This window comes from Argiope bruennichi, chromosome 10 (assembly GCF_947563725.1).
Source record: "Argiope bruennichi chromosome 10, qqArgBrue1.1, whole genome shotgun sequence".
NCBI lineage: Eukaryota > Metazoa > Arthropoda > Arachnida > Araneae > Araneidae > Argiope > Argiope bruennichi.
Genome location: NC_079160.1, coordinates 108364328 through 108381741, shown reverse-complemented (window position 1 = coordinate 108381741; position 17414 = coordinate 108364328). Strand labels below are relative to the sequence as shown.

The 17414-nt window shown below is 32.4% G+C and overlaps 1 protein-coding gene across 1 annotated transcript in view; it reads left to right on the top strand.

Annotated features, from left to right (window-relative positions):
- Positions 1–1635: 1635 nt before the first annotated feature.
- The window catches only part of LOC129987712 (probable inactive tRNA-specific adenosine deaminase-like protein 3), a 50301-nt gene continuing 34522 nt past the window's right edge, over positions 1636–17414 (top strand). The window contains exon 1 of the mRNA XM_056095660.1: positions 1636–1771. Within this exon, the coding sequence (XP_055951635.1) occupies positions 1756–1771 (16 nt within the window). The 5' untranslated portion in view covers positions 1636–1755. The remainder of the gene's footprint in view (positions 1772–17414) is intronic.

Genomic DNA, 17414 nt, shown 5'->3' with positions numbered 1-17414 from the left:
GTTTAAATAGTATCTATATTAATTTGATTATTTCTGTTCATGGTTACTACATTGAAAAAATATATTTCGAATGCATTTTGGCAGATAGGAACTCTTTTTAAAAACTATAAAAATCAAATGACAGATAACCTTACTTGTCAAAAGAATAAAATAAAAGGAGTTTAGTTATATTAACGTCCCGCTGTAAAGCAACACTAGGACTATTTTGGGACGGATTTCGTAATTTTGAAAAGTGGTCAGATGACGAAGTAGCATCTGAGCTGCCACACCACACCATACCAGAGGAAGGACGTTTGCCCCTTACGGATTTAACGTGCAACAGACCCCCTTACACTACGGTTCTTCTTTGGAATCTGGTCTCGAACCTGAAACCCTACTCCTCAAGAGCCGAGACCTTACCACCAGCCCACCACGGCTCAAAAATAAAAGGAGAAGCTAGGGATGACGAATATTTTCAAAGCGGTTATTAAGTAACCAATATCAAAAAGTCTCAAATAAGTGATCAATACTTTTCAAAGAGGGGTGTGATTCAAATCCTTCATACGATCTTACTGATGATATTTCGATTACAAGTTTTGGATCACGATAGAAACTAACAATCGATACGATATCACTGAAATTTGCCGGAGCGGTGACGATACGATCTGTCCAATGGAAGCTCTCGAAAGAAATATGTGATTGGATTGAAAGTGAACGGACCGGTTATTGGAATTATCGTATCGTATCATTGAATTGCATATCACTGAAATTTATCGCAGCGGTGATTTCACCGGAAAGTGCGAAGTCACCGCTCCACTTTACGGGAGTGACCGATATTCGTATTTGATGATGCACTATTCCATACAGATCATTTTTTATTGCCCGTGACATGATTGACTTTGATTACATGTACCCTGTTTACTGCTGGCGCCATCTGTTGGCAGAATATAGGACTAAAGTAAACATTTTAAAGAAATGACATATATTTTTAACTCATCTTTTCTAGAAAAGGGTTTACTCTAATAAATAAATTAAATAAATAGTTTTGAGAAAAAAAATAAAATTTAAGAAGTAAGCTGAAACAGAGAAATTAATTCAATCACACGTTACTTAAATTAGTAAATTAAGTATTAATTACAATTAATAAATTTTATATTTAATATTAAGTAATAATTTTTAATTAATAATATGATTGAAATAACAGATATTTTGAACGCATATTTAAAAATAACAATAGCAATATTATTTGTTATTCAAAAAATCGTGGATTATGCATCTCTAGGAGAAACAATCAACAATATTTGCCAGTAACACACGCACGAAAACGCCGGATCGATGGCACAGGGAACAGAGAGAAAACAATTGTCACTGACGCAGGCATTAACCTGAATTCCATCAACATCTAGAGAAATTAAACGAAACAAAATTTAATAACAAAAAGAGGAGCTTTAGAAGCAGCACAAAATTTTGCTTTCAACTCAGATAATATAATCCGGAGTATTAAAATAAAGAAGAAAATATAGTGTGTTTTCATTGGTTTACAAATTTGACGTCATTCTATACAGAATGACATCCATAAGCTATACCAATAGGGGTAAAACCGATATATAATCGTATATGAAAGAAAACACTAGTAACTGCAACTGATCATGTAAACGAATATTTGCGATCGAACGGCTGTTGGTAGTATATTATCTAATAATTATTGTAAATTAGTAATATAATAACCAAGACGGTTTAAATTGTCATATAAAAACTTCCTATAAAAATCCATGAATGGCTGACCAGACAGGTAAATTATTCAATATTGCGTCTATTTGTTTGTATTTAATTGGTTTCATGCGTTACATCTTACATGTATTTTTTTTCTGACATCTGTCCCGAGTTATAAAATTGCAGATTTGTCTAACATTTCTCAATTGTGAGCTTTTTCACAATCTTGAAATAGCTGTACACTTTATTATATATAGCTATTTGTGGTTTCTAATTATACTTCTTAGCCCTTTTCTTACTTAAGTTCATTTTAAGTGGTCTTGGAGTCTCTTATAAATGCTAAACTTAAGATAATAATGCTTTCTCATGTTATTAAATATTTTCAAGATTTTCATCAAAAGGCCTTAATTTTGATTTCACTGTACTCTTAATAATTCTATTCTGATTGATACTCCAGGAAAAAATTAAAATGTCTTCCATTAAAATGGCAAAATCCTCTCCTCTTGAGACACTCAGTTACTTCTTCCAATTCTTTTGCAGATTAATTATTCTACAGAAAAAGTCACAGCCGAATGTAAAATTAGTCATTTCAAATATTTGGTGATTTTTTCTAATACTATCTTTTCAAAACTAGTCTTTGCAGAAAAAGAGGTATTATTAGTGTGATTGCATTATTCCTATAACTATTCACCTATAAAGTCTCTGCTTTCACTTTTTTTCAAATAATGGTCGATCAAAATGGTTGTCTATTTTCATTATGATTTTATTTTTTTAATCATCTTTTAAAAGCTACACTATTAATTACTATCTACTTTTGACTACCAGCTAGTTCATTGGGATGAATGATTGCTAAAGTTTTCAATTATACTTCTCAAGTAAAGTCTTTTGGAGTTAAGTAACTCTAAACCTGTAGCAAATTCTTTTCAAAATCAAGTAAATATATTGCTTTCTTTCCTGAATTTTTCTTTACCAATAATTATTTTCATTCAGGACAGTATCTTAATCTCACTATTTTATTTGTTTCACTGTTTTTTTTTTTTTTTGCATTAATATTAATAGCAATTTGAATTGTAAAATAAAAAGGATAAAGTAACTGAAACTGTATTAATGACTTTTATTAATAATTGTTGTATTCTTCCAGAATCTCTAGATGTTGTATTATCATTTGTAATGCATTTAATATTCATTTGGAATTTTTATATATTTTTGTGTTTTTATTGAAAAATATGCTCAAAATATTTTTTTTTTTTTAAATTGATCAAATATGGAAAAAAATTTATATTGGAAAAAACTTATTTTTTAAAAGACAGTTTGTTTTTTTGTAATTTTATGAGGCAAAAATAATTTTTGTATACTGTAATATTTTCAAGGTTATTATGGCAAAACAACAAAATTTTGCTTAATTATTAGTTTAAAATTAAATTTTAAAAAAACACTGAAGACTCTTTGAAGTATATAATGTCAAGTTTGATAATTCTATGTCAAATGGTCTAGCTTGTAGAGTAGAGTGATAACGTATATTTATCATAATTATGAATGATTGTTGCATTAATTGCATGGCACTGGTGAGCTTTTGGTTTAAATACATGAAACTGGCAAATATTGTCGATAGAAGTAACATGGCATTGTTAGCAATTTTTTTGATGATTAATCGTTGGTTGCAATTGACATGATATTTTTAGAATTTTTTTCTTTGATGATTAACTATTATCATCCTGGTCATATACAAGTTCCCTTACTATTTTATTTCCTTGATTCTCGTTATAAAAAATACATTTTATTTCTTTTACTGATTTTGTTTCAAATAGCTACTCTTTAATTGTGTGAATTGCAAATACCTTTCTTTCTGGGTTATCATATTGAAAATTGTTTCATTTTGAGAAAATATGGTTTTACCTAAACAAATGTCTCTGTACCATCATGTTTTGTTTTTTCAGAAATGGATGAAATTTGATTTTTGCTGAATTTTATATATATATATATATATTTTTTTTTCTCATTTGGAATCTTACATTACATATTTTCTTCAAATACTTTTTTATTATAAAATATTCTTCAACGTAATTATCATAATTTGTGTCATCTGGGAATAAATGATCGTATAGTTTCTTGCATAGTTTTAAGTTGTTTTATTTTGAAATTAATTTAGCCTCACATTATCATCTACATTTGGGTCATTTCACTCAAAATTTCCACTAAGTCTTTGCATATTTGAGTAATTGTCTCCATTTTATGAAATCCATAATAATATTCAAAAGAAGAATCATTCCTGATTTCAACTTTTCTGCCAAAATAAGAGAAAGGACAATCTTCTCAGTAATTTTATATTTTATATGAATTCAAATAATTAAATATCTATCCAAACATAATATTATTTAGATTCTATTATATCATAATTTTTTTAAAATTTTAAATCAATAATAATGAAATCGTAAGCCTTACCTATTATGACTATTATAATTATAATTTCAGTTTATCTGTCGAGTTTAACTCTTCCTTTTCCCACCTTGCAACTGATCTAAAAAGTATTCATCAATAATTTTGTAAATGAATGCATAATGTTGCTGTATTCCTTATATCAGTTCTTGATCAAATGACTTTTTGAGGACAATTCTGATTCATTCATTTATTTAAATGTATCAATAGCGTAAGGGAATTTCTTGGTGTTTTTCTTTAAGTTGGCCATTTAAATTATTTGGTAATTTCTAAAATAGGGCTGTTCAAAACTTTATTACTCAATCAATTTTGATCTCAATTAAAAACTTGTTATTTACAATTAGTTAGCTTCGGTGACCAGATGGTTTGCCAGAGAATATTGATTGTATTTAATTTCATTTAAATTGTTTAGATAAAACTTCATGTCCATAGTTTCTTCAAATTGTCACACATTAAAGTTGTGTTATTTTAATAATCTTGCATATGTTTTTTTCATTGTATTTATAAACTTTTCTAAAAGATACAATTCCATAGCATCATAGAACTATTATATTCTGTTTATCTATTAAATTTAGTGGTTTATTCCACCAAGAAAACAGATTTCCTGCTTTCAACAATGAAAGAAAATCACTTGATTAAATATTTGATGAAATAATGAAAACTATTTTGATTTCATTCACAACAATAAATGCAATGTTATGAAATATACTTAAAAGAATGCTTGAAAATTAATTAAATCTACACTAAAGAACTTTACAACAACTAAATTGACATTATTGTAATGATAATTTTTTAACTGTAAACTGGGAAACACACACACACACACACACACACACACTGAAATATTATCGAAAGTCATTGTAAGAAAACATCAAAATTTAGCTTATTTTTTTAATTAATCAAAATTTTTAAAAAGTCATTGTGGAGTGCACATTTCTACCCTCCAAAGTATATCTGGTTGGTCAAACGGCCTGATTTGTAGAATACAACCCATGCATACAGTTATCTTTATTATGAGTAGAGATGTCAGTATGCCAAAAATATTCTAAAGAATATGGCAGATAGGAACAAATAACTGTATAAATGCTTAAATTTCATGAATGTTTTACCAGTATGCAAACAACTTAAAGCATTAAACATTCTTTACACTATTTAAATAATTATTTTATCATTATTTTTTAATTGGAATTGCATGATTTTCTCTATTATTACTATCAATTGTTTAGGTATTGATTATTGAATCGGAATTAAAATGGGAACCCTGTATAATAAGAACATTAGATTTGTTCATATCATTTTTAAAAAGTTATTGTGGGGTGCACATTTCTACCCTCCAAAGTATATCTGGTTGGTCAAACGGCCTGATTTGTAGAATACAACCCATGCATACAGTTATCTTGCATAGAGTTATCTATCATTATATTTGGTACTATATTTAAGCATTATTTAGATCCTGTAGTTTAGGCCAATATTTTATGCATCTTCAATCTGTATGTATATAACTAACGAGTATTTTTATTGGTTTTTAAAAAATAGATCTTCTTTTTTATTACTTTGCTTCATAACTTTATCGAAATTTTCAGCAAATCTGTAATAATTACAAATAATTTACATAAACACTATTGGGTCCACTGCTTACTTTTTATGAAATTTTTTCTCATTTTACTAATTTTACAGAATTAAAAATAATTGTATGCAGTAGCATTTTAATTCACAAATTTAGAGATTTTTCTAAATTTCCGATTTTAGTCTCCCATTGCTTTTTTTTTTTTTTTTTTTTTAGCTGTGCAATAAATAGAATCTAATAATAATTGGTGATAAATCAAAATTATCTAAAAAATATTGTACTATAATATTATTCTCATTAATAAATATAAAAATAACATCCTTTCGTGTATATACTGTTCAGCAACGGATTGTAAAACCCTCCGCGTTTTTGCGCATGCGTTAGGATGGATTTAATTCGTCAAAATAGGGGTGAAAGGAAAGATGAAAGGATAAGATGTTTACAGTTACTAGTATCTAATAGCGGAAATCCAAGGTCAAAGGGAATACCGGAAATGCACTCATCGTGGTCGTCTCAGAATCCGTTGACGAACAGTATTTTTTACTTTTATTTATGTTTTGACTAACTGCCTTTGGTGACTAGTTAGTTTGTCAGAAATGTTGTTTGTGCTCAGTTTTAATTAAATCTCTTATGCATCATTTGATATTTATGGTTCTGACGTGAAAAATTTTTTAAGTACGGAATTGTGATAAGTATTAAAATTATTTTATTTTAAAAGCCTTATACGTTTTCATTATATGTACTAAGGAAACCAAGTCCTCTAATGTCAAAGTACTAATAAAAATGTAACTATCCAATTCATCTGTCTTTGAACTTTCATGGATTTTAATTTCACTTCTTTGCCATTTAAACTGCACATACTATATCAAACAAAACAAAATCGTTCTGTCTAAGCTTTCTAAAAAATAAATAAATGAAAAAATTAGATTTTTGAGATCATTATTTCACGAAACAATGAAAATATTTGTATTTCAGGCAACAATGTAATCTATTGTTAAAAATTTAAAAAATAAAGAAAGATACATTTTTTTAATGATACCTATAATGATTTAACACTCTCATAAGTATCATTTAAAATTTTTGTGAAAATTGATCGAAATATCACAGATGGAATAATTGAATTAACAACCCTGGATTACTATATCTGCACATACTAAATGTTGTGTTGACATTGAAATAATATCAGAAGTAAGGATTTTGTTAGAATTTCATTTAAACTAAGATATTTTATCTCAATTTAAGTAACATCTTTCAAATGATAATGATATTTTATCTGCTGCTTGCAACTGAATGCATTCTTGATTATTGGGGCTCTGAATAATGATTTATATGCAGATACTTTGTTTATAAATGATGCTTTATTCCTAAGTAAAAATATTCACAGTTGTAGGACCTGCAAATAACACTATTTATTTATAATCAGTTTGTATTTAATTTTCCCACTGTACAATATGGATACACTAAATACAATTTTGTTAGGTTATTTCTCTCAAGCTGTGCTTTGCCATTATTGTTCATAAAATACTCCATATTTTAAGGCATTTATTATTTATGTTAGGGTAGAAACCAAGGCAAAATTTATGCATAAATTTAAACTGGTGTATTTAATGCATGATTTTATGAATCTGTGTTTGGCTGAAAAATTGTTTTCATTAAATTATTTGTCCATTCTAGACTTCGTTTTTGTGTTTGGAAAAATTGTCCCTGTGAAAAATGAATTAGACAGTATTCTGTTTTAAATTTAAATAAATGATCTTTCACTTAAAAAATATTTATATTAAATTAAATGGTATTAAAATTACATTTTCTTTACCAGATGACGTCTGAGGATGACTGGACGCAATGAAAAGAAATCTGTTTCTTCAAACGCAGCAAAACTTTATGCTGATTCTATGCAAATTTGAATGGACAATTATTACTGAAACAACCAACTCAGCTGCTCATTTTCTGAGGGGAAAAAAGCACACAGAATATAAATAATTTACACATATCATTAAATGAAAAGTATGCAATTGGTTAATGATCAGTGTGTGAAAGTAATTTATATTAATATAACTCAAAAGTGCAGCTCATCTTAATAAGAAAATTTCTCTCATGCACTCTTTCTGATATGGAATTTCTTCAGAGTTCCCTTTCTGGAAGTTTTTCTGCAGATGCGAAAACGAACAGTCATATTTGTAATATTTGCAACAAAGAGTTTTCTGAATTAGCTCTTCTAAATGAACATTTGCATTCTCATACAACAGAAAAGCTACATTCTTGTAATATATGTGGTGAAGAATTTCCTTTCGACGATGCTTTGAAGACGCATTATCTGACTCATCAAAATGAAAGACCACATTCTTGTGATGTATGTGGTAAAGTGTTTCCTCTCAAAGGTGATTTAAACAGACATTACCGTTCTCATACAAATGAAAAACCCTATACTTGTGATGTATGCAATAAAAATTTTTCTCTGAAAAATGTTTTAAAACTCCATTATCGAATTCATACCAATGAAAAACCATTTTCTTGTGATGTATGTGATAAAGTGTTTTCTCAAAAAGGTCATCTGAGCACCCATTATCGAACTCATTCGAATGAGAAACCCTATTCCTGCGAAACATGCGGTAAGCAGTTTTCTAGGAAAAGTTATTTAAAAGAGCATGTTGGAATTCATACAAATGAAAAACCTTATACTTGTGAAGTATGTAGTAAAACCTTTTTGCGCAAATATGAGTTAAAAAGACATTGCTTTATTCATTCACCTGAAAAGCCCTATTCCTGTGATGTATGCGGCAGAAATTTTTCTGGGAAAATTAGCTTAGGACAGCATTATCGAATTCATAGAAATGAAAATCTGTTTTCATGTGATGCATGTGGTAGAGTATTTTCTCTAAAAAGTAGTCTGAATCGACATCTTCGAACTCATTCAAATGAAAAGCCCTTTACTTGTGAAATATGCAATAAACAGTTTTCTCAGAAAAGTCGTTTAAGTGAGCATTGTCGAACTCATACAAATGAGAAACCGTATTCCTGTGATGTGTGTAGTAAAGACTTTTTGAGCAAGTGTCAATTAAAAATACATTACCGTACTCATACAAATGAAAAGCCCTATTCATGTGATGTATGCAGTAAACAATTTGCTCAGAAGTGTCACTTAAGACAGCATTGTAGAACTCATACTAAAGAGAAACCTCATTCTTGTGATATATGCAGCAAAGAATTTTCTCGCAAATCTGATTTAACTATACATTACCGCTCTCATACTAATGAAAAACCCTTCTCTTGTGATAAATGTGGTAAAGAATTTTCTGCAAAATGTTATTTAAAGAAACATTTGCGTAGTCATGCAAATTAAAAATGCATTTTCATCATAAGTCAAGGGATATTTTCTGAAAAAAATCCCCACCCCCTCCAAAAAAAAGGACTTTTTTACATGCATGCAATGGATAAATATCGTTTTTGTGAAAAATATAGAAATAATACTTCCATCTAAAAGTATTGAAACTCAGATACGCTAACGAACTTCTTCATATAATGCTCCAACTATCCCTTGTCCAAAGAAAAGACTGAGAAGTTTGTGAGGAACAATTTCTGCTAACTTTCTAAGTATAGTAAGATAGACTTGCTGTTGCCAAATCTGATGGATTAAATGTATTCTAAATTATTTGTGTGTTAGACCTTAGATAGCTTTTGTGTGCTATTTGCATTCCTACATAACATTCGAACAACAAATATAAGATAATTTTAATCTAAAATTTAAGTTGCAAATAATGACATCATACTAATATTTTTTGGTAGATAATATTTCAATCGTTGGAGATTTTAATCTTAATAATTCACCAAATAATAAAATTTAAAGAGTTTTTCATGCTAAGTTGTTGCATAATTTAAATTTTTTGATTCTGCAACTTACTATTTCAGTTTCCCTTCTTCACATTAAGAAGCGGATATGAATATTTCTTTGCAAATTATTTGGGATAAACACAAGAATTTTCACATATGTTGTTTAATTAGTATAGGTTTACTTGCATGCGTAGTGTAGCAATCTAGTGGCAAATATGTCCTCCTCTAGTTTTAATGAGATCTTATACACGTCTTGGCATGGATTCCACTAATTTATAACATAAATTTTGGATGTCATCATCACGAATTCAAACTTTTATGACATTCTCATTCATATTTCTCGTAGTTGAGAGTCCATTTTACTCGCACGCCTCTTCACAATGCGCTAAAATTTTCGATGTGATTTACATCTGGAATCATACAGTCAATTGAAAACGATTAATTTCTTTTCTTGAAAAAAATTCTTTATCGGCTTGGAATTATGGCATGTAGCAAGATCTTGTTGAAAGACACCAACACCACCAGCGGACATTTGCATCAGAGGCACAATTTTTTCTTCTAACGTTGAAATGTATTTTTTTTAAGAGTTCATTATCCTTATCTGGTATTAAGCTGCCAGTTTATCCAGATGTAAAAAAAAAAAAACAAAAAAAAAAAAAACCATATGCTTTTGAAGGTGCATAACTGTTTGGGATGTTGTTCACTGATGGGATCTCCAGCACTTCATCTGGTAAATGCTAATTAAATCCCTTGCACAAAAAAAAAAAAAAGCGTTTTGTCGCTGAATATAACCTTATCCCAGTCTTGTGCAGTCCAGGATTGATATTTTCTGGCCCAATACAAACGTTTTCACTTCACTGCAGGTGTCAGCAACTTTTTTTTATTGGTGTTGTTGCCCATCTCCCTGCTTCAATAAGTCTTCGTAGTATTGTCGATGAATCAGTGCTCACACTAGTAACTAATAATTATCTCTGAAGATCTGTACTTGTTTTGCTTGGATGCATGTTACTATTTCGTATAAGAAATGCAACTATCCGCGATGCTGTCTTACGTTTGCGCCCACATTTACTCTTTCATTTTCGAGAAACTGTACCAAACTTAATTTACTGATTAATAATCCTAAAAACACTGGATTTTCCAATTCCAATTGCTGCAGCGATATCTCTCATACTCATAGAAGTATGCTGACTAAGGGTAACAATTCTAGTACATTTCTTGGAAGTGATATCCATTGTTTCATACGCGTTGGAACAAGATAACTCGCACAATCGTTCACTTCTTACAGTAACTGAATTTAAAATGTTTTACTTGCGATGATTGTGTGGTGAAACAGTTTAAACTAGTCAAGGCCAGCTATATTTTTAATAAGAAAATGCAGTTGAAACCGATTTGAGGCAGAAAATTTCTCAGAAAGTAAGAATTTTTTTTAAAAAAAATGAAGTTTATCCTAATTAATTTGCACAATACTGTATGTAAAAAACCTGTCACACGACTAAAATTCATAAATTATATGTTTTCATTGAGATTTCTTTTATAAGGCAGACGGTTATTGATTTTCGATTTCTTGATAATCTGAATTTATGATGAATTGTATCACAATAAAATTGATTTGAAAAGACCGAAATTATTGCTTTATTGTTTCAGATTCAATGTGATTTGAATTTCTGTTCCCTTCTTATTTTCTCTCTGTTGGTTGTATTTTTTAGCAGTTATTTAATTTTTTATCGCATCAAAAGCATGCGAGTACATGCTTTCGATAGCTTGTAATTTTTTTAATTGAATCTCATAATTTTCTGAGTTTCAGGAATTTTTTCATAAAACTTTTTTTAACTTCGGAAATATATTTTTCTTAAAATTATCATTTTTATACTTTTGTAGTAAATATTTTTGTGTGTATGTGTTAACTTTTCAATCAATAATTTCTTATGTCACATTTCTTATTGCTTTAATTTTCAGTTTTAAAATTCGAATTTTATAATGTAAATTGCAATGCATAGGATAATATAAAATAGTAATCAAAAGTCTTCAGATATAAAATAGGTTTCAAAAGCGATGTTTTATTGTGTTTTTAACGTGCTATCGAATAAGCAGAATGTATTTTCTTTAGTTTTTTTTTCTTCCTTATTGGTGATTATATACATACAGGATGGTTATAATTACAATGACCCGATCCAGACTCCTCTCGTACCCGTTCTACATATCGGACATTAAGTGTTGAGGAAACTTGGTATATACGTTATACGGATCAAAGGAAAAAGAGTTTTGCAAAGAAAAATAGTTAGAATTTTGACCACTAGATGGCACTTTTAAAAAATTCCTTATATTAATTAATGAGACCTATAAAGAGACTTGCAGTCAGTGTCCGAAAATCATCTGCTTGCCTTTATCATTGTTAATCATACCCTTGCAGAAGAAATATCGAGATTTACTCGTAAAACCGTTTATCAAAACAGCAGCTTTGCTGCGTTGCATGAATATCCTCGTTTATAGGGATTGCGGAAAATGTCCATGTCGAAGCACGGTTTGGAAAAGAGGATTACGAAATTTGAAGAGACTGGAGACTTGGGTGTGCTGCCAGAAAGAGGGCCTAAACTGGTGGCGAATGGAAATGTCGAATAAGTCGCTACTGAAAGAGCCTCCAGTTCTCTTCTGCAAGTGCTCGATAGGTGTCGATAGTACGTAATAATCCATTTTAAAATGATATCCATATAAGATCCACGTGGTGCAAATGCTGCAACCTCTAGACCATCAAACACGCTATGAATTTGTTTGCCAAATTTTGTCGAAAATAAAAATTGATGGCACGTGATCTTGGCAAATTCTATGGTCATATGAGGCGCACTTTTCTTTGGATGGAGCTGTGAATAATCAAAATTGTCTCATATGAGGGGCTTAATCTCCTAATGACCTGCACCAACAAACACTGCATTTTGATTACGTGACTGCATGGTGGGGATTTACTGATGATTTTATAATTTAGCAACGGATTGTAAAACCCTCCGCGTTTTTGCCTATGCGTTAGGATAGGTTTAATCCGTCAAAATAGGGTGAAAGGAAAGATCAAAGGAGGAGATGTTTACATTTACCAGTATCTAATAGGGGAAATTCAAATCAAAGGGAATACCGGAAATGCACTCATTGTTCCGCGTCTCACCCCTTAACGAGATGGAGTCGTCAAAATGTGGTCGTCTCAGAATCCGTTGACGAACTATATCCTCGGACGATTTTCTTTAAAATTCTCGCTTCTCAAGGTTCTAAAACGTGATTGTCACGAATGTGCAGCACAGTAAACGTCTTCAACAGCAAGTCGTTCCTGCTTTTCATGAACGGCAATATTTGCATCCCTTTGTCTTCATGCAAGATGGAGCAACTCTCCACAATGGGCGCCAAGTTAAAGAACTGCTTCTTGCTTGTATTTGCAATTAAGTTATAAGAAACCAAACCAAAACTCACCCCAATAAAACTACCGAGGGAGGAACAGGAAACACCATTTCCGCTAACGGTTTTTATTTTAGTTATCACTGATACACACACACATATTCGAATGATACATTTCTAAAAATCGGGATTATTTGGGAGGCGATGCAGCGCCCTCTTTCGGAAAAAGAATTCTTAACACTGGCCCCCGATTGCGAATGTCATCAAAAGGTCAAACACTTATAATTAAACAGATTACAAAAATGGACTATCTTACATTAAAATATTTTAAAATACAAGAAATACACAATATCAACTAATGTCAATAGGAAGTTTGACTAATTTATGAATGGGTCTTTTTAACTCTCCATTTGCAGTTTTTAGATTAACTGCTCTAACGTAGTTATCAGTTCCCTCAAAGGTCTCTATCACTCTTGCCATTTTCCACTTTATTGGAGGTAAATTGTCGTCTCTTCTTAACACCAAATCGTGTACCTTTAAATTTGCACAAGGAATTTTCCACTTGTTTCTCACTTGCAACTGGGTTAAATAATCTTCGGACCAGGATCTCTAAAAGGACTGCGAAATCTGACGTATCAATTTTAGTCTATCGCGAATCGAGATCTTTTGATCCGTCAGATCAGGTTCCGGGATTTTCTGTAATTCTGACCCTATAAGGAAATAGCCAGGCGTAATCACTGAAAAATCATCGGGATCATCCGACGCAGCAACCAATGGTCTGGAGTTTAGTACTGCCTCGCTCTCCACTAGAACGGTTGAAAACTCTTTATTAGTCAGGATTTGACATCCTATTACTCATTTCAAATGATACTTCATCGATTTCACAGACACCTCCCAGAGTCCGCTGAAATGTGGGACCGATGGAACATTTGTTCTCCAGACAACACTTTCGTTGGCCAAATACCGACCAATCGCCTCCGAACTCCATAGTTTCAACACATGTTTAGCCCCGATGAAATTGGTCCCACAATCACTGAATATCTCGGCGGGCTTCCTTCTGCGTCCAACGAAGCGCTTGAAAGATGCAAGAAACGCATCAGTACTCGGGTCACTGACAAGCTCCAGGTGAACTGCCTTTGTGATGAAACAAACGAAGACGCAGACGTACATCTTCACGGGTCTCACACCTCTTCCACGACGTGGAGTGACCAGAAATGGTCCACAAAAATCTGTACCGGCTCTCAGGAAGGCTCTACCTGGTATGACACGGGACGCAGGCAAGTCGGCCATTATTTGCCTCGAGAATTCTGCACGAAACCGCGCACAGATGACACAGTTTCTCACGATTTTTCTTATGTATGATCTAGCTCCCAACATCCAATAGACCTGTCTAATTACAGAATGAACTGATTGAACTCCTGCATGAAGATATTTTAAATGGTACAGTCTTATAGTTGTTACTGGATGCTGTTTTGGTAATATCAAAGGATGCTTTACACTCGCTGGCAAATTGGGGTTTCCAATTCGTCTCCCAACCTTGAGAAGTCCTTTAGTATCCAAAAATGGATTAAGCTAAGTCAATTTACCTGCACTCAACACATTTCCTTTCTCTAGTACGGAAATTTCGTTCGATAATGCAACCTTCTGAACCAAATGTATAATCCTATCATGCGACTCTTTCAACTCCAAACATTCCAAATACAGTGTCGATACCTTATTTCTTCTACTATTTCCCATGAATCTCAAACACCAAGCAACCACACTTTGCAATCTACTCCAAACCGAAATTTTTTTCCAAAGCTCTTCGATAATCTCCACATTAACTACAAAACAAACAACCGAACCTGCCTTTTGCTGCCTCAATATTTCTGAATTACCCACATCCTGCGATTGCTTGACTGATTTTTCCGGCCAATAATTACAATTCTGAAACAACCAGTTGGGCCCATACCACCATTTTTAATTGGATTTCAAATTTTCAGCAGAAACTCCTCTAGTGAGCAAATCTGCTGGGTTATCTGCCGATGGACAATAAAACCAATCATTGGGATTCGACTTTTCCAGCACCTCTGCAACACGATTATTCACAAACTGCTTCTACCTTTTGGCATTTCCTCTAATCCAATACAACACTATCCGAGAATCTGTCCAAAATATGAATTTCCCAACAATGTTATAATAAACACCTAGAAATTTCGCAAGTCGAACCCCTATCACAGCAGCCATCAATTCCAACCTAGGTAACGTTAATGTTTTAAGTGGAGCTACTCTATTTTTTGACATCAAAAATGACATTACGTTTTGTTATCGACATACCTTGTATAGGATGTTGCCCTGAGCGATGATGCATCGCAAAATGTATGAATTTCTGCCAATCATTTCCCACAATCCTGTAAACAATTCCTAGGAATAACTTTCATTCAACGTCCTAATTTCGTTACACCATGTAATTCACTTAAGTCGTAAATCCTCTGGTAAATCATCATCCCAGTTCATACCCCTTTCCCAGATCCCTTGTAATAAACACTTAATTCTTACTACAAAGGGTGCAATCAATCCCACAGGATCGAAAATTCTCGCTGCAGTCTGTAAAACACAACGCTTGGTATTGTTCAAACCTCTTAAACTATCCACCAACCCTTTCACTTCCAACGACAAAACATCTTTGTTGGGGTTCCAATTTAGCCCCAACACTTTCAACCAACGCCTTCTTCACTCTCACAAAATCCGTTTTTGACCCACAAAGCTCTCAAGTCACTATTGTTGCACCTTGATTTTCTCAACTTAAACCCACCACTTCTCAAAATTGTCACAGCATCTGATGATAACGTAAACGCTTCCATCACACTATCCGCACCAAAATACAAACCATCTACATACAAACCAGAATTTAGCATTGATACTGAATCGGGTCTTTCGGCTTTGAATTTTGCAATGTGATGTTTAATTACTGCACTCAAAATAAACGGAGAAGTTTTGCATCCAAAGGGTAATCTAGTCATCTGCATAATCCTATAATCCCCATGATCGGTACCTCCATTCCATAGAAATTTCAAAAATTTGCTATCTTCAGGAGCCATTTCTATCATTAAAAATGGCTTTTCTATGTCCCCATGAAATGCAACCTTAAATCTCCTAAATTTCATTATTACCTCAAGGCTAGGAATCAAATTCGGACCAGCCTCTAAACAATCGTTAAGTGACAAGTTTTGTCCAGATTTGGAGCCACAATTGAAAACCACGCGAACTTTAGCTCTGACCATTGCTCTATGAGGCATGAAATATTCATTCCTATCCCTAGCACATTCTTCAATTATTCCATTAGTTTCCTGATCCCTAATTGTTTCGCGATAAGCACTAGCTATCCATTCATTTTTATTGAACCCCTTTTTCAATTCGTCGAATCGCCTCTTGGCCAAATTAAAGTTGTTCTCCAATTCTCTGGAATCAGTCCTCCACAACAACTTGGCATCTTATCTTCCATCTTTAAATTTTATGTCCCTATTAAATTGGTCTAACAATTCCCTATCGGTTACACTCATTTCAGTCTCATCTCTGATGCCCAACGTTTCCAAGTCCCACAGCACCTGAACATCTGACGCCCACACTACAAAAATTGCTGAACAAGGACCACTACTTCCGCTTTGAGTACCCTGTAATGCGAACCCTAAAATAGTAGGAACACAGGTCACCGTGTTGTTTAATTTCTCGAAGTGAGATGCATCTTTTATCCGCCAAAATACATCCTCTCCAATCAAAATCTCAATTTTTGACTTGTTTTCACACGTGTCGGCAAGATTTAAGCCTAGCAACTGCATATCTTCCCGGACATCTGCGTTGGGAATAGCTACAGGAGTTGTAGTTATTGTATCGGCTATTAGTACTTCTACAGAAATTAGCTGATCTGAGTCATATCGGCTGATGAGAGTTATTACTCCGACGTTATACGTTCTCTCCACAGGCTCGGCAGAACCAAAAGAAAAAACAGACAACCTTTCCTTCTGAATAGATTTCAATTTTAAGCAATTAGCCAATGATCTCGTACACCAACTTCTTTCGCTACCATTATCACACAAAATTCTTATCATTTTACTCAAATTTAATTCCGAATTACTAGCATAAACACTGCATGTAAGCAAAAGAACTGTAGGTACACCTGTATTAGTTACAGATGAATTGCACTGCGTACTTGTTGCAGTATCAGGCTCCATCCATTTACCCTCATTACCATCTTTTTATAATGAATAAGCGTGTGATACGGACCACCACAGAAACAATTTCTTGATTTGCAAGTTCTCGCACAACATTCCGAAGAAAAACACTTGAAGCACAAATTATTACCTTTCACAAAGCTTACTTTATCGTTCATTGAAAGTCTTTTAAACCCGATACAATTAGATAACAGATGGGTCCCAGTTTTACAAAATGTACACTTCACATTCCTCGCGCTAGATAGATACACATTAGATACAGTTTTATTGTTATAATTACGGTGTTTGTTAGACAAAGACAC